This window comes from Mauremys reevesii, linkage group 9 (assembly GCF_016161935.1).
Source record: "Mauremys reevesii isolate NIE-2019 linkage group 9, ASM1616193v1, whole genome shotgun sequence".
NCBI lineage: Eukaryota > Metazoa > Chordata > Testudines > Geoemydidae > Mauremys > Mauremys reevesii.
In genome coordinates, this window is record NC_052631.1 from 59999473 (window position 1) to 60022946 (window position 23474).

Here is a 23474-nt window from a genome sequence, read left to right on the forward strand (position 1 = left end):
CGGACAGGATACATTTTGGTCTTCTCACCAAAGGCAAGGCACCTCACAGGCTAGGAGTCCCTGGGAAGGGTCTGACTGGGGATAGCTGTTGTGGGAATAAGGGGGAAACTATACTGTTGCACTGTAAATAAAGACATAAGGCTGAAGCACTGAAGAAGGTGTGGGGACTCTTTATTGAGCCAGCCAATGCAGGGCACAGGCTTGGGAGGGTGGAGACCTGTGAAGACCCTGTGACACTGGGGGCTTGTCTGGGATCCTTCTACCATTGTTACTGGGGGCTGCCAAGATGGAGGAGACCCTAAAGTGGCTGGTGACCACGGTGCAAGAAATGCAACAGTCCCAATGGACAGAACAACAGACCCTGATGACCTGGCAGGCAGACCAACAGATGGCACTCCAGGAGTTTATCAAGGAACAATCGGCGACCCAACAACAGCTCCTCCAAGAAAAGGTGAGTCTGGCAGTGGGGGATGGAACCAGGATGCCAGGGTGGGGGCTTTGCAAGATGAACCCTGCAGATGACCCTGATGCATTTCTGGGGACTCTTGAACGGGTGGCTACATTGGCTGGCTGGGAGCGGATGACCTGGGCCCTGCGGCTAGCCCTGTACCTGGGAGGGGAAGCCCAAGCTGCGTTCATGGCTTTGGGTGAGGCCCAGGCCAGAGACTATGAAGCGGTAAAGGCTGCTATATTAGACCATGTGGGACTCCCAACTGAGAGATACCGTCAGCGGTTCCAAGCGGCCCAGGGCATTCTCCCAGAGACTGATGGATTGGGCCACCTGGTGGTTGAGGCCCGCAGCCCAGACAATAGAGGAGGTCATGGACCAAGTGGTCTTGGAACAATTCCTTGTGGGACTCCCGGACCCAGTACACGTGTGGGTCCGAACGCATCAGCCGGGTCACGTGTCTGATGCGGTCCACTTAACGGAGGAGTATGTGGAAGCAGAGGGGCCCTGGCAGGTAATAAAGCCCAGCAAGGGAATGGGGCCGGGGAGAAGCCTGCCAGATGCTACTCCCAAGAGGGGGCCAGACCCAGGGCCCACCCGCAGCAGAGAACTGACCTGCTGGCAGTGCAGACACCCGGGCCATAAAAAGCAGGACTGTCCACAGATGGAATGTGGGCTGGCGGACTTTTGTGGGTGAACTGGGGGCCGGAAGGGGGCGAAGAGATCCCCCAGCAACACTCATATAGTTGTCAGGGGGTAAGCCCTGGGAGGGGGTAGTAGATTCTGCCTCCTCCTGCTCACTGATGCAGAGGGGTTTGGTGAAGCCCCCCTGGGTGATCCCAGGGGCAAGGGTGGCCCCGAGATGTATCCATGGAGACACCCGGAGCTATCTGATGGCCCGGGTGCCTATAGAGGTCCAGGGGTGCTTCTGGTGGCACTGGGTGGGTGTAGTGCAGAACTTAGCCTACCCAGTCCTATTGAGAGGTGACTGGGGACCCCAGTCGGGGGAAGCCCGGAGTCAGGGTGTAGCGCCTGAGGCGGGGGCCACAGAATACCCAAGGGAAGGGCTAAAAGGGGGTAAGGGGAAGCCCAAACCCCTAAAGGCAAAAGAACCCCCTCCACCGGGGACAAGGGAAAAAGGGGGGGCTAGCAGGGAAATTCCTAGACAACGAGGTGAAGACTTGGTTATGTGGCAACAAAGGACCCTCGGGGGAGGGATGCCAAGAGTGTAGCACCCAGGAATCCAAGGAAGGCCAGGGCCAGGGAACAGAACCCAGAGGTGGGGTACCTAGGCCACCAGCCGTGGGTAGGGCAGGAATGTGGATTCTGCCGGGCTAAAGGACATAGAGGGGAGACCTGTCCCTTCTGAGGATGTGGGGGGGGGGGAACTGGTAACACCAGAGCGGGTCCACAGGAACCCACAGTGGGGATACAGAGGCTCCCGCCGAGGAGCAGATTAATCTGGCCAAGGAGGGGCAGGGACAGGTGGAGCCTGGCGGCTTCTTGAAGGGGGGAGATGTGTGGCAGGGCTGTGGTAAAACCCCTTGAATGCCCTGCCAAAAGGCTGGCCCAGCCCTGCTTTCTGGTAGGGAAGCCAGGTGTAGGGGCCCGGGCAGCCAGCAGAGAGCCCAGCTGCAGGCCTTAACGAGAGCCAGCTCACAACAATGACTTGAGCTAAGTAGAGACAGCTGGGCTGAGGAAGAGGGAGGGCTATAAAAGCCCCGGAGAAAGCTCAGTGAGGAGGCTAGCCTGGGAGGGGACAGGACAGGAGGCTTACATCTTGGTCTCCTCACCAAAGGCAAGGAGCCTCATGGGCCAGGGGTATGTCTACACTGCGAAATTAGGTCAAATTTATAGAAGTTGGTTTTTTAGAAATCGTTTTTATACAGTCGATTGTGTGTGTCCCCACACAAAATGCTCTAAGTGCATTACATTGGCGGACTGCGCCCACAGTACCAAGGCTAGCATCAACTTCCAGAGCGTTGTGCTGTGGGTAGCTATCCCATAGTTCCCGCAGTCTCTACCACCCATTGGAATTCTGGGTTGAGATTCCAATGCCTGATGGGGCAAAAACAGTGTCACGGGTAGTTCTGGGTACATGTTGTCAGGCCCCCCCCCTACCTCCCTCCCTCCTTGTCTGCCATTGCTTTCAATCATTTCACACCTTTTTTCCTGGGTTACCTAAGCAGACACCATACCACGGCAAGCATGGAGCCTGCTCAGCTCACTGTCACCGTACATCTCCTGGGTGCTGGTAGACATGGGACTGCATTGCTACACAGCAGCAACTCATTGCCTTTTGGCAGCAGACAGTGCATTACGATTGGTAGCCATCATCGTCGTACTCCTGGGTGCTCTTTTAGCCAACCTCAGTGAGGTCAGTCAGGAGCGCCTGGGCAGACATGAGAGTGACTCAGCCAGGTCATTCCCATCTTCTGCCAAGCACCTAGGAGATGACGATGGCTAGCAGTCATACTACACCATCTACTGCCAACCTAAGGTGTAAACGATAGATGGAGTGGATCAAAACAAGAAATTGCCCCGATTTGTTTTGTGAAATCAATGGCCTGCTAAACCCAGGGTTTTGAGTTCAATCCTTGACGGGGCCATTCTGTGTGACAGTTTTTCTCCTTGATGCAAAACCACCTCTTTTGTTGATTTTAATTCTCTGTAAGCCATGTTGTCCGTCACCCCTCCCTCCGTCAGAGCAACGGCAGACAATTGTTTCACGCAAAACCAAGCAAGGAGGCGACGGCAGCATGGTGACGAGAGGGACATGGTCATAGACTTCTCACAAAGTACAGGCCAGGCAATGTGCCCTGGCAATGTACATGTAACCCTGCTGCCAGGCCGAATTGATAGCAGCAAGGGCCGGGTTCAATACATAGGGGTTCCTTCCCTACAACGTAATGCGACACCAGCTCGAGCCCCCACCCAGTGACCTGGGAAAATCTTACACACACCCCTGGGTGCCTCGAAGAGGCAATACTTCCCCTCTCGCAAGCACAGAGTCTCGGTGTAGCAGAAAAGGTTTAATTACATGAGATAAACACAAGCATTAAATTGGGAAAACATCTCAATTAGCATTCATAGATTAAACCGTGAGCAAAGATCCACCCCAGGAAATTGGGCCGTGTCCTTCTCCACGGGCTCTTGAGTCCAGCAACCCCCCAAATCCCCCAAGACTCCAAAGTCCAATATCCCAAATGTCCCTAGAGTCCAGCAACCCAAAGATCACTCACAGTCCCCACAATCCAAAAGTGTCTGTCCCGGGTCAGTGCAGCCCCAGAGTTCGAGAGTCTATCTGCAGCGGTCCCTGTCCCCACCCCCAGCCTGGGTGGAAAGGGACACCTTACGTGGTCCGTGGGGTTCTGCTCCTGCCTTTTCCACGAACTGCTCCTCCAGCCGTCCTCACAAACTTCTCCGCTCCGCCAGCTGCTCTGCTCCACCAGCCGTCCCGTGATCCGCTCCAGCCGTCCCCACAAACTGCTCGGCTCCGCTCGCTCCGTGGGCCGCTCCACCCATCCCACAGCTGCTCCGCTCTGCCAGCTGCTCTGGTCCACCAGCCGTCCCCGCAAACTGCTCAGCTCCACTCACTCCATGGCTCCATGAACTGCTCCACTCCGCTCTGCAGTATAGCTTCAGGCTCCCCCACTAGTTAGCACAGTACTCAGTGCTCTCAGCTCAGCAATTTCAGCTCTTTAGTGATTTCAGCTCTTTAGTGATTTCAGCTCACAGTAGGGGAGCCCCAGTGCTAGAGCACCATTAGCCCAAAGTGAGTTCAGCTCAGTAACCTCTATCTAGATTCTTAAGGGAATCAAAAATCAATTCTGATATTCCACAATGGAGAGAGGCATAGGTGGGGCTGGTGCTTCCGGCTCACGCAAGGAGCCTGCACCACCAGGTACTGATACCTGTCCCCAGCCTTTCTCAATTCATTGGGTTTTGGAACCCATGTCCCTTGTCTAGCAAGTACTATTTAGTTGATAATGAAACCCTTTATCATAAGACAGTTTTGTAGTTCCTCATTTACTTCATAAGGGTGACAACATTTTATTCCTCCTGCCCCAATAACAAAGAAATTGGGGATCCCACAGCTGTGAAAATAACCATCCCAGGCTGCTGTGCGCTATGCTAAGTGGAGTGGGTTTGCCAATGCACATTCCTGAAATTCCTTTCCCCACTCCAATGCACATTCTTGAAATTCCTTTGCCCACTCCTCATAATTTACCACCAGATGTCAGGGTAGAGCTCATCCTGACTCTGCTTACATCATGCTGATGAGCTCTGCAAACATGATGGCCAAACAGGAAATGAAATTCAAAAGTTCATGGGCCTTTTCCTGTCTTCCTGGCCAGTGCATCTGAGTTGAGAGCGCTGTCCAGAGCAGTCACAATGGAGCATTCTAGGATAGCTCCCAGAGGCCAATACCATCAAATTGCATCCACATTACCCCAAATTTGACCTGGCAAGGTGGATTTCAGTGCTAATCCCCTCATCGGAGGTAGAGTAAAGAAATCGATTTAAAGAGCCCTTTAAGTAGAAAAAGGGCTTCGTTGTGTGGATGGGTTCAGGGTTAAATCGAGGTAACGCTAAATTCGACCTAAAGTTGTAGTGTAGAGCAGGCCCAGCAGACCCTGGGAAGGGTCTGACGGGGGATAGCTGTTGCGGGAATAAGGGGGACTATACCGTTGCACCATAAATAAAGACACAAGGCTGAAGCACTGAAGAAGGCCTGGGGACTCTTTTTATTGAACTAGCCAACGCAGGGCACAGGCTCAGGAGTGCAGAGACCTGCGTGGACCCTGACGGGTTTTAAAAAAATATATAAATTGTAGGTTCATTTTATTTGTCATCTTGTTTCTGAGCCTTCAGGGTGTATCCAGGTGACATTTTCAAGCATTTCTCTCTAACCACAAGGGCTAGACATGGTTGTCTTTTTTTTTTTTTAATGAAAGCTGAAATTCTCACATAATCACAACTCCAGAAGCTGGAGCTTTAAGAAAATCACCAAATATCATGTGACTGGCTGTCACAGAAGTGGTGTGCTCTGTAATAATTTATGAATACTGTGGATGACCTGGTTATTGGGATGTTTACTGTAGGTATATATTGGTTTAATTTAATAGCAGACTGGAAGGAAGTCAGGGGAGTTTGAGTGGGAGTTCCCATTGGAGGAGCCAGGTATTTTGTGTTTGCGTCTGTCTTTGTGGTGCTTGTGTCTCTCTGTCGGGGCAGACTGCTGAGCCCTGATTAGGGGGCGGAGCTAGGCGGAGGAGGGGGCCTATAAAAGCGGCCGCCCAGCCAGGCAGCGGCACAGCTGATCGCAGCGGCCCAGGAGCCGGCCAACAGGGCTGCTAACAGGGGAGTTTGAGTGGGAGTTTACAGGGGGAGGCGGAAGGGGGAGGCGGAAGGGGGTGGCGCCGTGCTTCCTGTGTTCCCCAGGTAAGAACACCGAACGAGGCCGAGACAGCAGCAGCCATGAGCCAAGCAGCAGAGGATACACCGAGGATGATAGCATGCAGCAGCTGTGGTATGTACATGATCCTAGCGGGGGAGCCAGAACAGTACTATGTATGTATGAAGTGCCGCCTAATAGAGCTGCTGGAGGAAAAGATCCAGGGTCTAGAGTTGCAGGTAGAAACCCTGATAGAGCATAGAAGGTGGTTTGAGCAGCTGATGGAGCAATGGCAAGCAGTGACTGAAGGGGAACGCCCAGAGGTACAGGGGGAAGCAGGGGCTAAGGCCAGTGAGGGGGGAATGCCAGACGAGGAATATGGGCGGTGGAAGCATGTGACTGTGAGAAGCAGGCAGGGGAAAAGGAGAGCCAGTGAAGGAGAAATAGAGCTAAGGAACAGGTTTGAAGGTTTGGAGAATGAGGAAGGGGTACAGCAGGTGGTAACTGACGGTGGGAGGGCAAGGAAAAAGAGGAGAGCGGCTAGTCTGATAGAAAGAGGGGAGGAGTCCATGGAGGCAGCACCAAGTTTGGGCCCAGGGAGGATACACGATGGCTTAAGGGGAACCACAAGGGATGATAGGAATGGAAGGAGCTTGCAACCAGGGGGGACGGAGGATAGGTTAGAGGACCGCACTGTCCCCAGGCAAAGGCAGGTCTATCTGATTGGGGATTCCATACTGAGAAGGTTGGACAGGCCTGTGACCAGGGCCGATCCGGAGAACAGAAGGGTGTGCTGTCTACCAGGCGCTAAAATACGGGATGTGGACCTGCAGTTGAAAAGGATCCTAAGAGGAGCAGGTAAGAACCCTTTGATCATCCTTCATGTAGGAACGAATGACACGGCTAGATTCTCGCTAGAGAGAATCAAGGGAGACTATGCCAGGTTGGGTAAGACGCTCAAGGAAATTGAGGCTCAGGTGATCTTCAGTGGGATTCTACCTGTCCCTAGGGAAGGGCGCCAAAGGGGTGACAGGATCGTGGCGATAAATAGTTGGCTGAGGGAGTGGTGTTACAAGGAGGGCTTTGGGATGTATGGGCACTGGAAGGCTTTTGGGGACAGAGAACTGTTCTCACGGGATGGGCTCCACCTAAGTAGGGAAGGAAGTCGAATTCTAGGAGGAAGGCTGGCTCATCTGATTAAAAGAGCTTTAAACTAGACATTGGGGGGAGACGGTTGGGAGAGGTCCAGGTACTCTCCACGCCAAATTTATACGTTGAGAGTGAGAACAACAGTATAACAACAGATATAGCCAGAGGGGGATGGTTAGGTATAAGGAAGAGGGGGGGGACGGATACTAGACCGACAGGTCATACTGGTAGTACTGTGTCCCTACCAAGTTGGGTGAAAAGGGTGAGAGAAGCCAAACAGCAAAAATTAGGATGTTTGTTCACCAATGCGAGAAGCTTAGGTAACAAAATGGAGGAACTGGAGCTCCTGGTCCGAGAATTGAAACCGGATATCGTAGGAATAACCGAAACATGGTGGAACGGTAGCCATGACTGGAGTACAGGTATGGAAGGGTATGTGCTGTTTAGGAAAGACCGATACAAAGGTAAAGGTGGGGGAGTAGCATTGTATGTCAATAATGAGGTGAAAAGTAACAAAATAACTAGCAATGCAATGGATAATACGGAGTCTGTTTGGGCAATGGTCACATTGGGGAAGAAAACTACTAGAGCGTCCCCTGGGATAGTGATTGGGGTGTGCTATAGACTGCCAGGATCTAGCCTGGATATGGATAGAGAGCTCTTTAATGTTTTTAAGGAGGTAAATACTAATAGGAACTGTATGATCATGGGAGATTTTAACTTCCTGGATATAGATTGGGAAACAAATGCTAGTAATAATAATAGGGCTCAGCTTTTCCTAGACGTGATAGCTGATGAATTCCTTCATCAAGTAGTTGCTGAACCGATGAGGGGGGATGCCATTTTAGATCTGATTTTGGTAAGTAACGAGGACCTTGTTGAGGAAATAGTTGTAGGGGACAACCTTGGCTCTAGTGATCATGAGCTAATTCGTTTCAAAATAAATGGAAGGCTAAACAAAATTGCATCTGAGACTAAGGTTTATGATTTCAAAAGGGCTAACTTTACTAAATTGAGGCAACTATGTAGGGAAGTGGATTGGACTAACATATCTAGAGATCTAAAGGCGGAAGACGCCTGGGGTTATTTCAGGTTGAAGTTGCAGGAGCTGTCAGAGGCATGTATCCCGAGAAAGGGAAAACGGTTCGTAGGTAGCAGTTTTAGACCGAGCTGGATGAGCAAGCGTCTTAGAGGAGTGATTAAGAAAAAACAGAAAGCGTACAAGGAGTGGAAAATGGGAGGGATCAGCAAAGAAACCTACCTTATTGAGGTCAGAGGGTGTAGGGAAGCAGTGAGAAAGGCAAAGAGCCGGGTGGAGATGGACCTAGCGAAGGGGATTAAAACCAATAGCAAAAGGTTTTTTAGCCATATAAATAGGAAGAAAACCAAGAAGGAAGAAGTGGGACCACTTAAAACTTTAAACGGAGTGGAGATTAGGGATAATCTTGGCATGGCACAATATCTGAACGAATATTTTGCCTCAGTCTTTAATGAGGCTAATGAAGGGCTAAGGAATAGTGGTAGAGGGACCGATGGGAATGAAGATATGGGGGTAGACATTACGGTATCTGAGGTGGAAGCCAAACTTGAACAGCTTAACAGAAGTAAATCAGGGGGCCCGGATAATCTTCATCCTAGAATATTAAGGGAATTGGCGAGTGAAATTGCAAGCCCGTTAGCGATGATTTTTAATAAATCTCTAAACTCGGGGGTTGTACCGTTTGACTGGAGATTAGCTAATATAGTTCCTATATTCAAGAAGGGGAAAAAAAGTGACCCGGGTAACTACAGGCCTGTTAGTTTAACATCTGTAGTATGCAAAGTCATGGAAAAATTTTTAAAGGAGAGAGTGGTTACGGACCTTGAGGCTGATGGCAACTGGGACAAATTACAGCATGGTTTTACGAAAGGTAGATCGTGCCAAACCAACCTGATCTCCTTCTTTGAGAAAGTAACAGAGTTGTTAGACAAGGGAAATGCGGTGGATCTAATATATCTTGATTTCAGTAAGGCGTTTGATACGGTACCGCATGAGGAATTACTGGTTAAATTGGAAAAGATGGGGATCGAAATGAAAATCCAGAGGTGGATAAGGAGCTGGTTAAAGGGGAGACTGCAGAGGGTCATATTGAAGGGTGATCTGTCAGGTTGGAGGGGGGTTACCAGTGGAGTTCCTCAATGTTCGGTTTTGGGTCCGATTTTATTCAATCTATTTATCGCTGACCTCGGAACCAAAAGTAGGAGTGGGCTGATAAAGTTTGCGGATGACACCAAGTTGGGAGGTATTGCCAATTCGGATAAGGATCGGGATATCCTCCAGGGAGATTTGGATGACCTTGTAAACTGGAGTATTAGTAACAGGATGAAATACAATAGTGAAAAGTGTAAGGTTATGCATTTAGGGATGACTAACAAGAATTTTAGTTATAAGCTGGGGACGCACCAGTTGGAAGTAACGGAGGAGGAGAAGGACCTAGGAGTCCTGGTTGATCGTAGGATGACTATGAGTAGGCAATGTGATGTGGCCGCTAAAAAAGCTAATGCGGTCTTGGGATGCATTAGGCGAGGTATTTCTAGTAGAGATAAGGAGGTGCTAGTCCCATTATATAAGGCGTTGGTGAGACCTCATTTGGAGTATTGTGTGCAGTTTTGGTCTCCCATGTTTAAGAAGGATGAATTCAAACTGGAACGGGTACAAAGAAGGGCCACTAGAATGATCCGAGGAATGGAAAGCCTGTTGTATGAAAGGAGACTTGAGGAGCTCGGTTTGTTTTCCTTAACCAAAAGAAGGATAAGAGGAGATATGATTGCACTCTTTAAATATATCAGAGGGATAAATACCAGGGAAGGAGAGGAATTATTTCAGCTCAGTGCTAATGTGGACACGAGGACAAACGGATATAAATTGTCAGTCAGGAAATTTAGGCTTGAAATTAGACGAAGGTTTCTAACCATCAGAGGAGTGCAATTCTGGAACAGCCTACCGAGGGAAACAGTGGGGGCGAAGGACCTCCATGACTTTAAGATTAAGCTAGATAAGTTTATGGAGGGGATGGTATGATAGGATAACGGGTTTAGTCAATAGGTCAATAACATGCCACAATGGTAATTAGTACAAAGGGTCAATGATAGGATATTGTTAGCCTTTTTCCAGAGGGTCTGGCTTGAGAGTCTTGCCCGCATGCTCGGGGTTCAGCTGATCGCCATATTTGGGGTCGGGAAGGAATTTTCCTCCAGGGTAGATTGGCTGTGGCCCTGGAGGTTTTTCGCCTTCCTCCGAAGCATGGGGCAGGGGTCGCTTACTGGTGGATTATCTGCTACTAGAAGTTTTTAAATCATGATTTCGAGCATTCAACAGCAGAGTCAAGGGAGAGAATTATTTCAGGATTGGGTGGATCGGCTTATGTGGCCTGCATCTTGCAGGAGGTCAGACTAGATGATCATAATGGTCCCTTCTGATCTTGAATTCTATGATTCTATGAAACCCAAAAGAGTGGCTCAAGATAAGCCACCTCACAGTAAACTTCAGGGTTGTTAAGAGACAATGCCCGAGCTATTTGCTGTGAAGATTCTACCTCCTGGTTCCAGCCTGTTTACAATACTTCTGTTTACAACACCATGTGGGCCCAGAGGTGGGGGCCAGCAGATCAAACGGATTACAGCTACAAAATGAGGAATAACTGGCTAAGTGGTAGTACTGCTGAAAAGGATCTGGGGGTTATAGTGGACCATAAACTGAATGAGTTGTCAATGCGATGCAGCTGCAAAAAAAGGCTAATATGATTCTGGCATGTATTAACAGGAGTGTTGTATGTAAGACACAGGAGGTAATTGTCCCGTTCTACTCAGCACTGTGAGGTTCCAGCTGGAGTACTGTGCCCAGTTCCCCCCAGGAACCACAATTTGAGTAAGATGTGAACAAATAGGAGAGAGTCCAGAGGAGGGCAACAAAGATGAAAATCTGACCTATGAGGAAAGGTTGAAAAATTGGGCATGTTTAGTCCTGAGAAAAGAAGACTGATGGGGGACCTGGTCAGTCTTCAAATATGTTAGGGGCTGTTATAAAGAAGATGATGATCAATTGTTCCTATGTCCACTGAAGGTAGAACAAGAAGCAATGGACTTTCAACTCAGATGCACTGGCCAGGTAGACAGGAAAAGGCCCGTGAACTTTTGAATCTCATTTCCTGTTTGGCCAGCATGTTTGCAGGGCTCATTACTAGGAAAAACTGTCCAACTTAAGCTGTGCAATTTGATTGGATGGAGTCCCCATCATTGGCATCTTTTATAAACAAGTTGGACAAGGGCTTGTCTAGGTTTGTTTTCTCCTGCCCCAGCGCAGGGGGCTGGCCTTGGTGACTTCTCGAGGTCCCTTCCAGCCCTCTGGTGCTACAATTCTATAAAAAGTTAGACTTTCTGTCCAGAGGTCAGGTGAGTTGTCAGACTGACACCCAGGACCCACTACAGAGGCGGGCAAGCCTGGCTTCCTCAGACACACCATCACAGGATGGTTGGGCTTTAGGTGAAATAGACATTTGTGTAGACTGCTTAGTTGTTTAATATCTTTTTTTTCTTTCTGATGTTAGTTTTTAAAGACTGTCTGATCACTCTTCAGCACTGGTCACTGCTCCCACAGGAAAGAACTGCAATTGCTGCACCTGGGGGGACCTGCTGCTTAGCCACGGTTGAAGAACATGGTATTGTAGCCCAGGGCCCAGCCTAAGAATAAGAGAATCACATGATTCCACCCCAGGAGGGGTAAAGGCTCCAGGTCTGACCCCGAGAGACCAGAGGGTCCAGAGGAACAGCTGGCCCAGTAACCATGATACTTGTGATTAAAATCATGAGTTGTCAGTGCTGTCATCATCCCCAAACCTGTGCACAGTGCAGGACAACTGAAGAGCCCAGAGGTTTGTAGCTTGAAATGCAAACCTCCCAGTAGTTTAGGAGGAGGCATGGGTCTGACCTACGAACCCTGGGAGGTTGTTCCCTAGGGCCCATTTTCTGATGATTTCTAGTATAATTTTAAACGTGCTTATCTTGGAGGTGTCCATCCCTTCCCTGCAGGTGAGGCTGTACCCATTGCACTCTCAAGCTGTGTTCCTGATAGGCACCTTAAATTCTCCCTCTTAACATTGTCCCCTTTCTGCTGACTACACTGCCTTGTGCTATCCAGACCAAGGCAGCTTCACTCTGCAGAAGCCCTAATGTAGACAAGCCCTTAGTCACCACTTAGCCAAGCTGCAGACATTTAACTCTTGGGTTACAACTTTTTTGTAACTCTTCCTGCTAGCGCAATGCCTTACACCTCCTAAATCAGTTGATTTGCTATTCTTGAATGCCCTCCAGTTTGTCATCCACTTTCTGCTAACAAGGTAAGACAGCTCCAAATACAGTCATATCAGAGCCATCTGTGGACAGGTGACTACCTCCCTGCAGGGTTACATGATATTGGGTGAACACAGCCACAAACGGCATTAATTACTTTTGCTGCCACCTTGCATTGCAAACTCTGCTGTTCTGCCTCCATTTCTTTCAGCATCACTGCCTCCCGGCTTCTCCCAGCAGTTCAATAGTGGTGTGTCGAATCATTTTTCAAGATGTACTCACCTGCATTTTTTCATGCTGAATCTCATTTTGTTAGTTTCTATCTAAATCAAATCTAAATAGGCTATTTTGGGATCTGCCCTGGGGTACCTGAGTGCCAGTTCTCAACTCTTTAGCTCTCCCTGTCCACACAGGTGTTTATAGCGTCTCCCAAGCTAGTGTCCTAATTTAGTGAATTTCAGTAACATGCCCTTTACTCCCTTCCCCAGATTATTAATGGAGATATTAAATAGGAGCATATCTAATTCTCTCTTGGTCTTAAGAAACAGATGCAAGATGTGCATGGACACACAAACACACCAGTGCTCCCATAATGGGAAAGTTCTGCTCTCTGCTCTGCATGGCAGATCTCGGGCTTGAGCCTCTATTGCCCAGCGCTTTCCACAGTCATTCACATCCATGCAACGTGAGTGAAAATGCTACGAGGTCAGAATGGTGATGGTTTGTATCACTTTGCATAGGGGTAATGGCTGCCCAAGGCGAAGGGCAATGGGGGCTCAGAATCCACGACTGAAAGTCTGCTCTCCCTCCATGCATAGGGAGGGGCCTATCAGATCTGAGATCCCCTGTGCATGGCTGAGAATGGGATTTTGCTATAGATGGCTTAGCATGCATGCTTTGGGGGAGGGGGGAAGGAGAAAAACCTCAGCAAAGCCTGTTATGTAGCTTAAACGTATTGTCCATCTATCGAGAAGACTTGCTTGAGAACTCCTCCCATCCATACATTCTCTGCTACAGCTCCCTCACCTGCTCAATAAAACAGCTTAGCTTCCCAACAGCACCGCTACCCAGGACAGCAGTGACCATATTTCTTCTGTACTGAACTGCTCTTCACGAGACAACACTCCTCACAGTGAAATGTCAGATTCTGCAGTATTTACATCAGGAGCAAATCTATATTTTCCTTTGTTTAATTTCCTCCTACATTGATTGCTTTGGGCCTGTGTAATCAAAATGAAATCTCCCCAGATGAACAACTGGGTGGCTTAGGGGACTGATAATGGGATATGGAGCCTTTCATAGCTAGGTTGCTGGGCTAAATCCAGGCCAGCTGGCAGTGACAAAACGCCATGAATATCTGATGTGAATTAAGAACATAAGAAAGGCCGTACCGGGTCAGACCAAAGGTCCATCTAGCCCAGTATCTGTCTACCGACAGTGGCCAATGCCAGGTGCCCCTGAGGGAGTGAACCTAACAGGCAATGATCAAGTGATCTCTCTCCTGCCATCCATCTCCATCCTCTGACGAACAGAGGCTAGGGACACCATTCTTACCCATCCTGGCTAATAGCCATTTATGGACTTAGCCACCATGAATTTATCCAGTCCCCTTTTAAACATTGTTATAGTCCTAGCCTTCACAACCTCCTCAGGTAAGGAGTTCCACAAGTTGACTGTGCGCTGCGTGAAGAAGAACTTCCTTTTATTTGTTTTAAACCTGCTGCCTATTAATTTCATTTGGTGACCCCTAGTTCTTGTATTATGGGAATAAGTAAATAACTTTTCCTTATCCACTTTCTCAACATCACTCATGATTTTATATACCTCTATCATGTCCCCCCTTAGTCTTCTCTTTTCCAAACTGAAGAGTCCTAGCCTCTTTAATCTTTCCTCATATGGGACCCTCTCTAAACCCCTAATCATTTTAGTTGCTCTTTTCTGAATCTTTTTCTAGTGCTAGAATATCTTTTTTGAGGTGAGGAGACCACATCTGTACACAGTATTCGAGATGTGGGTGTACCATGGATTTATATAAGGGCAATAATATATTCTCAGTCTTATTCTCTATCCCCTTTTTAATGATTCCTAACATCCTGTTTGCTTTTTTGACCGCCTCTGCACACTGCATGGACATCTTCAGAGAACTATCCACGATAACTCCAAGATCTTTTTCCTGACTCGTTGTAGCTAAATTAGCCCCCATCATGTTGTATGTATAGTTGGGGTTATTTTTTCCAATGTGCATTACTTTACATTTATCCACATGAAATTCCATTTGCCATTTTGTTGCCCAATCACTTAGTTTTGTGAGATCTTTTTGAAGTTCTTCACAATCTGCTTTGGTCTTAACTGTCTTGAGTAGTTTAGTATCATCTGCAAACTTTGCCACTTTGCAATTGTATTAGTGAAGTTTAGTGTGAGGGAAAGAGTCTTTGAACCCCTCCTGGCATAGCCTAGGGACCTGTCAGTGTAGATGGGGGCCAGAGTTATTGAGGACAATTCAGCCCTGGTTAAATAGCTACAGCTCCATTTTGGCCTATTGTGTTGCACATCTCTGAGTGACCCTGGTGGATTTCTGCCAATGGACAGAAAGGAAAGCTGGCCTCTCGACAGGGTGGATGCTGAGAGAGGCTCAGAGTGGCTAAGAATTGCGCACATCTTAGTATGTTTGTTACCCCATCTCCCCCAACCTGTTTCTCATCCACCTGTGGTCTTGTCTGTGGGCTCTCTGATGGCCTGGTCATGCCCTCGAGACACAACTGCAGTGTAAATGTTAAATTGTGTATGAAAGGACTACATTAAAGAACATTATTGAGGTGCAAAGCCAAGCACTCTGAAGTTGGGAAATGTCAGAATGAAGATTGCCTCTGCAACCTTACTTCAGCCCCTGTCACTATGCATATATATTATACAGTCTTTAATTATCTGATCACAGAGTATTTTTTCCAAAAGATTGCTGCCTCGTGAGTTGCCCTGGGGGGTAGTTCTCCCTCAGTTGATAGTTATTCAGTATTCCTTTGTATGTTCATCACTGAACGTGTGGCCACGGGCCTTATTTATCCCACACCAGCCAAATCCTGCACTGTCTGGAATTATTAATTTTCTCAAGGGCTTTTCTGTGCAGCTCATCATATTATGTATACTTCACAACCATTAATGAATGCATCTTCATGACACCCTCGGAGGTGGGTTGAGGTATTATTCCAGCACAGACTCTACCACTTGAGCTAATAGAGTAACTGGTTGTAGTAGTAGGCTATTACCCTCTATACCAGTGTTTCTCAACCTTTCTGGGCTCTGGACCCAGTTGTAAATCATGACCCAGTAAACAGTCTGGGGGTGGAGGCTGTGGGGTGGTTTCAGTTGGGTCCTGCCTGGCATTCACCCCACAGTGGCGGCTCCTGCAGTTCCTGTGCTGTGGGGCTAGCTGGGCTTGGCTTTCAGCTCTGGCTGCTGCAACCTCAGGGGTTGCAGTTCCACTCAGGTTGGTCCCCCCCGCACCTGGACCAAATTTGTGTGAGTGGAGCTGTGACCTCACTTGTGGGGTTGCAGTGACACTTGCAGAAATTTGGCCTACCTAGACTCATAGACTTTAAGATCAGAATGGACCATTATGATCATCTAGCCTGACCTCCTGCACAATGTAGGCCACAGAATCTCACCCACTCACTCCAATAACTTAGATATAGGTTAGGGATTTGATATAGAAGTCCTCAAATCGTGGTTTAAAGACCTCAAGGTGCAAAGAATCCTCCAGCAAGTGATCTGTGCCCCATGCTGTAGAGGAAGGCAAAAAACCTCCAGGGCCTCTGCCAATCTGCCCTGGAGGAAAATTCCTTCCCAACCCCAAATATGGCGATCAGTTAAACCCTGAGCATGTGGGCAAGACTCACCAGCCAGCACCCAGGAAAGAATTCTCTGTAGTAACTCTGATCCCACCCCATCTAACATCCCATCACAGACCATTGGGCATATTTACCTGCTAATAATAATCAAAGATTAATTAATTGCCAAAATTAGGCTATCCCATCATACCATCCTCTTCATAAACTTAACAAGCTTAGTCTTGAAGCCAGATATGTCTTTTGCCCCCACTACTCCCCTTGGAAGGCTGTTCCAGAACTTCACTCCTCTAATGGTTAGAAACCTTCGTCTAATTTCAAGTCTAAAACTTCTTAGTGTCCAGTATATATCCATTTGTTGTGTCCATACTGGTACTAAGCTTAAATAATTCCTCTCCCTCCCTGATATTTATCCCTCTGATATATTTAAAAGAGCAATCATATCCCCCCTCAGCCTTCTTTTGGTTAGGCTAAACAAGCCAAGCTTATTGAGTCTCCTTTCATAAGACAGGTTTTCCATTCCTCGGATCACCCTAGTAGCCTTTCTCTGTCATCATAGAATCATAGGTTGGAAGGGACCTCAGGAGGTCATCTAGTCCAACCCTCTGCTCAAAGCAGGACCAATCCCCAACTAAATCATCCCAGCCAGGGCTTTGTCAAGCCTGACCTTAAAAACCTCTAAGGAAGGAGATTCCACCACCTCCCTTGTTAACCCATTCCAGTGCTTCACCACCCTCCTAGTGAAAACGTTTTTCCTGCCATCTGCTACCACTGAGAACAGTCTAGATCCATCCTCTTTGGAACCCCCTTTCAGGTAGTTGAAAGCAGGTATCAAATCCCCCCTCATTCTTTTCTGCAGACTAAACAATCCCAGTTCCCTCAGCCTTTCCTCATAAGTCATGTGCTCCAGTCCCCTAATCATTTTTGTTGCTCTCTGCTGGACTCTTTCCAATTTCTTCACATCCTTCTTGTAGTGTGGGGCCCAAAACTGGACACAGTACTCCAGATGAGGCCTCACCAATGTTGAATAGAGGGGAATGATCACATCCCTCAATCTGCTGGCAATGTCCCTACTTATACAGCCCAAAATGCCATTAGCCTTCTTGGCAACAAGGGCACACTGTTGACTCATATCCAGCTTCTTGTCCACTGTAACCCTTAGGTCCTTTTCTACAGAACTTCCTAGCCAGTCGGTCCCTAGTCTGTAACAGTGAATGCACTTGTCCTTGTTGAATCTCATCAGGTTTCTTTTGGCCCAATCCTCTAATTTGTTTAGTTCCCTCTGTATCCCAACCCTCCAGCGTATCTACCACTCCTCCCTGTTTAGTGTCATCTGCAAACTTGCTGAGGGTGCAGTCCACGCCATCCTCCAGATCATTAATGAAGATATTGAACAAAACCGACCCTTGGGGAACTCCGCTTGAAACCGGCTGCCAACTAGACATGGAGCCATAGATCACTATCCATTGAGCCCGACGATCTAGCCAGCTTTCTATCTACCTTATAATCCATTCATCCAGCCCATACTTCTTTAACTTTCCAGCAAGAATACTGTGGGAGACCATATCGAAAGCTTTGCTAAAGTCAAGGAATAACACATCCACTGCTTTCCCCTCATCCACGGATTCAGTTATCTCCTCATAGAAGGCAACTAGGTTAGTCAGGCATGACTTGCCCTTGGTGAATCCATGCTGACTGTTCCTGGTCACTTTCCTCTAAGTGCTTCAGAACTGATTCCTTGAGGACCTGCTCCATGATTTTTCCAGGGACTGAGGTGAGGTTGACTGGCCTGTTGTTCCCCGGATCCTCCTCCTTCCCTTTTTTAAAGATGGTCACTACATTAGCCTTTTTCCAGTCATCTGGGACCTCCCCTGATCGCCATGATTTTTCAAAGATAATGGCCAATGGCTCTGCAATCACATCCGCCAACTCCTTTAGCACCCTCGGATGCAGTGCATCGGCCCCATGGACTTGTGCTCATCCAGTTTTTCTAAATAGTCCCAAACCACTTCTTTCTCCACAGACGGCTGGTCACCTCCTCCCCATACTGTGCTGCCCAGTGCAGCAGTCTGGGAGCTGACCTTGTTTGTGAAGACAGAGACGAAAAAAAGCATTGAGTACATTAGATTTTTCCACATCCTCTGTCACTAGGTTGCCTCCCTCATTCAGTAAGGGGCCTACACTTTCCTTGACTGACTTCTTGTTGCTAACATACCTGAAGAAACCCTTCTTGTTACTCTTAACATCTCTTGATAGCTGGAACTCCAAGTGTGATTTGGCTTTCCTGATTTCAGTCCTGAGCAATATTTTTATACTCCTCCCTGGTCATTTGTCCAATCTTCCACTTCTTGTAAGCTTCTTTTTTGCATTTAAGATCAGCAAGGATTTCACTGTTAAGCCAAGCTGGTCTCCTGCCATATTTACTATTCTTTCTACACATCGGGATGTTTTTTTCCTGCAACCTCAATAAGGATTCTTTAAAATACAGACAGCTCTCCTGGACTCCTTTTCCCCCTCATATTATTCTCCCAGGGGATCCTTCCCATCAGTTCCCTGAGGGAGTCAAAGTCTGCTTTTCTGAAGCCCAGGGTCCATATTCTGCTGCTCTCTTTTCTTTCTTGTGTCAGGAGCTGAACTCTACCATCTCATGGTTACTGACTCCCAGGTTCCCATACACTTTTGCTTCCCCTACTAATTCTTCCTGGTTTGTGAGCAGCATGTCTAGGAGAGCTCTGCCCCTAGTTGGTTCTTCTGCACTTGCACCAGGAAATTGTCCCCTATACTTTCCATAAACTTCCTGGATTGTCTGTGCACCGCTGTATTGCTCTCCAAGCAGATATCATGGTGATTAAAGTCTCCCATGAGAACCAGGGCCTGCGATCTAGTAACTTCTGCTAGTTGCTGGAAGAGAGCCTCATCCACCTCATCCCCCTGGTCTAGTAGTCTATAGCAGACTCCCACCACAACATCACCCTTGTTGCTCACACTTCTAAACTTAATCTAGAGACTCTCAGGTTTTTCTGCAGTTTCATACCGGAGCTCTGAGCAGTCATACTGCTCTCTTACATACAACAGAACTCCCCCACCTTTTCTGCCCTGCCTGTCCTTCCTGAACAGTTTATATCCATCCATGACAGTACTCCAGTCATGTGAGTTATCCCACCAAGTCTGTTATTCCAATCACATCATAGTTCCTTGACTGTGCCAGGACTTCCAGTTCTCCCTGCTTGTTTCCCAGGCTTCTTGCATTTGTGTATAGGCACTTAAGATAACTCGCTGATTGTCCCACTTTCTCAGTCTGAGGCAGGAGTCCTCCCCTCTTGCACTCTCCTGCTCGTGCTTCCTCCCGGTATCCCATTTCCCCACTTACCTCAGGGCTTTGGTGGTCTTCCCCTGGTGAACCTGGTTTAAAGCCCTCCTCAGTAGGTTAGTCAGCCTGCTTGTGAAGATGCTCTTCCCTTTCTTTGTTAGGTGGAGCCCGTCTCTGCCAAGCACTCCTCCTTCTTGGAACACAATCCCGTGGTCAAAGAATCCAAAGCCTTCTCTCCAACACCACCCGCATAGCCATTTGTTGACTTCCACAATTCAACGATCTCTACCCAGGCCTTTTCCCTGCACAGGGTGGATGGACGAGACCACCACTTACGCCTCAAATTCCTTTATCCTTCCTAGAGCCACGTAGTCTGCAGTGATCTGCTCAAGGTCATTCTTGGCAGTATCATTGATGCCCACGTGGAGAAGCAGGAAGGGGTAGCTATCTAAGGGCTTGATGAGTCTCGGCAGTCTCTCCGTCACATCGTGAATCCTAGCTCCTGGTAAGCAGCAGACCTCTCGGTTTCCTCGATCGGGGTGGCAGATGACTCAGTCCCCCTGAGGAGGGAGTCCCCGACCACCACCACTTCTCTTGGGAGTGGTGGTCGTGGAACCACCATCCCTAGAACAGTGCATCACATACCTTCCAATCGGTGGAGTCTCCTTCTGCTCCCTTCCTTCAGATGTATCTAGTCCACTCTGCATTAGTACCTGTGAAGAGAACATGAAAACAGTTGCTCACCTGTATCTCAGTTGCTGGTACATGGACGCTCCTCTTTCTTCTGGAGGTCACATGCTGCCAAATTTCTTCACCGTCCCTCTCTCCCCTCTGCACAGCCTGCTCCAATTCTTCAGAACGTTGTGCCCCGTAGAAGCATATCCTGACATCTGTCCAGGAAATCTTCACTTTCTCTTATGCAATGCAGGGTCGATACTTGTTGCTCCAGACCTCAAACCTTCTCTTCCAATATGGAGACCAGCTTGCACTTTGTACAGACAAAGTCGCTTCTGTCCTGTGGAAGAAAGACAAACATGGCACAACCTGTGCAGGTTACAACAGCTGAATGCTCACCTTCCATAATTTCTTCCTTCTAAGAGCTTCCTCAGCAGTTGCAGCAACTCACAGAAGCCCACAAGATTAAAGCCTCAGTGGGCTCTCCCCAGGCAAACTCCCTCTGTTAACCTCCGCTGTTCACTGTACCTGTTCCAGTTTGAATTCATCCCTCAACATGGGAGACCAGAACTACACACAATATTCCAGATGAGGTCTCACCAGTGCCTTGTATAATGGTACTAACACCTCATTATCTTTACTGGAAATACCTCGCCCGATGCATTCCAAGACCGCATTAGCTTTTTTCACAGCCATATCACGTTGGCGGCTTATGATCAACCAATACTCCGAGGTCCTTCTCCTCCTGTTACTTCCAAGTGATGTGTCCCCAATTTATAACCAAAATTCTTATTAATCCCTAAATGCATGACCTTGCACTTTTCACTATTAAAATTTCATCCTATTACTATTACTCCAGTTTACAAGGTCATCCAGATCTTCCTGTATGATATCACAGTCCTTCTCTGGATTAGCAATACCTCACAGCTTTGTGTCATCCTCAAACTTTATTAGCACATTCCTACTTTTTGTGCCAAGGTCAGTAACAAAAAGATTAAATAAGATTGGTCCCAAAACTGATCCCTGAGGAACTCCACTAGTAACCTCTTTCCAGCCTGACAGTTCACCTTTCAGTATGACCTGTTGTTGTCTCCCCTTTAACCAGTTCCTTATCCACTTTTCAATTTTCATATTGATCCCTCATCTTTTCCAATTTAACTAATAATTCCCCATGTGGAACCATATCAAATGCCTTACTGAAATCGAGGTAAATTAGATCCACTGCGTTTCCTTTGTCTAAAAAATCTGTTGCCTTCTCAAAGGAGGCGATCAGGTTGGTTTGGCACGATCTACCTTTTGTAAAACCATGTTGTATTTTGTCCCAATTACCATTGACCTCAATGTCCTTAACTACTTTCTCCTTCAATTTTTTTTCCCCAAGACCTTGCATACTACTGATGTCAAACTAACAGGCCTATAGTTACTTTGATCACTTTTTTTTTTGTTTCTTTTCTTAAAAGTAGGAACTATGTTAGCAATTCTCCAGTCGTACAGTACAACCCTGGAGTTTACTGATTCATTAAAAATTATTGCTAAAAGGCTTGCAATTTCATGTGCCAGTTCCTTTAATATTCTTGGATGAAGATTATCTGGGCCCCCCGATTTAGTCCCATTAAGCTGTTCGAGTTTGGCTTCTAGCTCGGATGTGGTAATATCTACCTCCATATGCTCATTCCCATTTATCATCCTACCATTATTCCTAAGCTCCTCATTGGCATCATTAAAGACTGAGGCAAAGTATTTGTTTAGATTATCCTTAACCACCACTCCATCCTCAGTGTTTAGCGGTCCTACTTCTTCTTTCTTTATTTTCCTGTCGTCATGACGGCTGGGCCAAACCTGAGTAATGCCGGGACCCCAGAGGTTGCAGTGCTTGGAGCAGGAAGGTGAGCCCAGCCAGTGCCATGGATCAGGAGCTGCAGGAACTGCCACGTGACCCTTTGTAACATTCTGGCGACCCAGTTTTGTGTCCCGACCCATGGGCTGAGAAACCCTGTTCTCTGTGGAACTACCAATCGGGGAGGATCATACACACACTTTGCCAGTGGGTTTCACAGCTGACAGTAGAGGGATGAGGAGACTCAGGAATTCTGGGTTCAATTCCCAATTTTGCAGGGAGTGTCCTCTAGCTGTTACAGACCCTTCTGCCTCTGTTCTCTCCTCCTCCTGGAAAACCTGCCTTACACTGGTAGACTTGCAGAGCTCCAGGGCTGCCCAGAGGATTCAGGGGCCCTGGGGCAAAGCAATTTCAGGGGCCCCTTCCATAAAAAAAAAGTTGCAATACTATAGAATACTGTATTCTCATGGGGGGGGGACCCTGTGGGGCCTGAGGCAAATTGCCCCACTTCCCCCCTCCGTCCCCCCCAGGGCAGCCCTGGGAAAAATAAACATTTAAAAACCTTCCGCATCTCGGCACAAACCCAATTTTGAGAACTTATTTTCAAGTCACCTTTACAAGGTATCACTGGTTCTCAGCATCAGCTAGTGCTAAAAGGCACTAAAGCTCATTAAAAGGATTGGACAAATATTTTCCGTCAAAACTTTTTTTGGATCCAAAACTAGGGGTTTTTAAAAAGCAGAAAAAATCACGGACAATGTCTACTTTCCTTCAAAATTTGTTGTGTTTTTTTAATTGAAAAGCTGAAATTAGTCTGCCAAAACCTGAATATGCTTTGGGGTTTCAGAAGTGTGTGGCTAAATATTTGCTGCTTGCTGTGTTTGTTTAAAGAAACAAAAAAAATTTTGCTTAAAAAAAATCCAAAACTTTTGAACCACATCAGCTTGTGACCAAACGCCTGAGCCCATCCAGTCAGATTTTTTCCAGGTTTCTTATACTCTGCTGGCTTTCTTGACTCATATCTGCCTCCATAACTTTGGGTTACTTTAGCTTAGAACAGTGGTCCCCAACGTGGTGCCCGTGGGTGCCGTGGTGCCCGCCGGGGCATTTATGTGCTCCTGCCTAGTGCCCAGCAGGGGAGAGAAGCTGTGGCCCCGTGCCTGCTGGGGACAGAGAACTCCGGGGCTGCAGGCACCGGTGTTCTCGCTCCCTGGCAGGTGGGGGGGGGCCGCGGCTTAAGCTGGAGAGAAACCACGGCCCCACGCCTGCCGGGGACAGAGAACTCCAGGGCTGCAGGCTTCATTCTATGTTAAAGTAAGAATAATAAATATATTTGGACCAGCAGTTCAACAATGTTTTACTTTTTTTAAATAAATAAGATGAAAACTGTTTGATATTTATTTTGTAAAAGCCCCTTAATTTTTCTTACAGGTAGATAAAAAAGAGCAAATTCACATGGTAAGTGAAAGAGTAATTGCCGAATAATT

The 23474-nt window shown here is 47.6% G+C and overlaps 1 protein-coding gene and 1 long non-coding RNA gene across 3 annotated transcripts in view; one reads left to right on the forward strand and one right to left on the reverse strand.

The window, feature by feature from the left end:
* The window catches only part of LOC120371300 (zinc finger and SCAN domain-containing protein 32-like), a 26791-nt gene continuing 3317 nt past the window's right edge, over nucleotides 1-23474 (forward strand). Inside the window, exons 1-2 of one of the 2 annotated variants that reach the window (XM_039486913.1) lie at nucleotides 1-451; nucleotides 23419-23445. In XM_039486913.1, the coding sequence (XP_039342847.1) occupies nucleotides 287-451; nucleotides 23419-23445 (192 nt within the window). In that variant the 5' untranslated portion in view covers nucleotides 1-286. Of the gene's footprint in view, nucleotides 452-580; nucleotides 963-23418; nucleotides 23446-23474 lie in introns of those variants that run through there. The other variant, XM_039486912.1, reaches the window with a different exon arrangement.
* The window catches only part of LOC120371301, a 16053-nt gene continuing 12636 nt past the window's right edge, over nucleotides 20058-23474 (reverse strand). The window contains exon 3 of the long non-coding RNA XR_005584263.1: nucleotides 20058-20490. This is a non-coding gene — a long non-coding RNA (uncharacterized LOC120371301). The remainder of the gene's footprint in view (nucleotides 20491-23474) is intronic.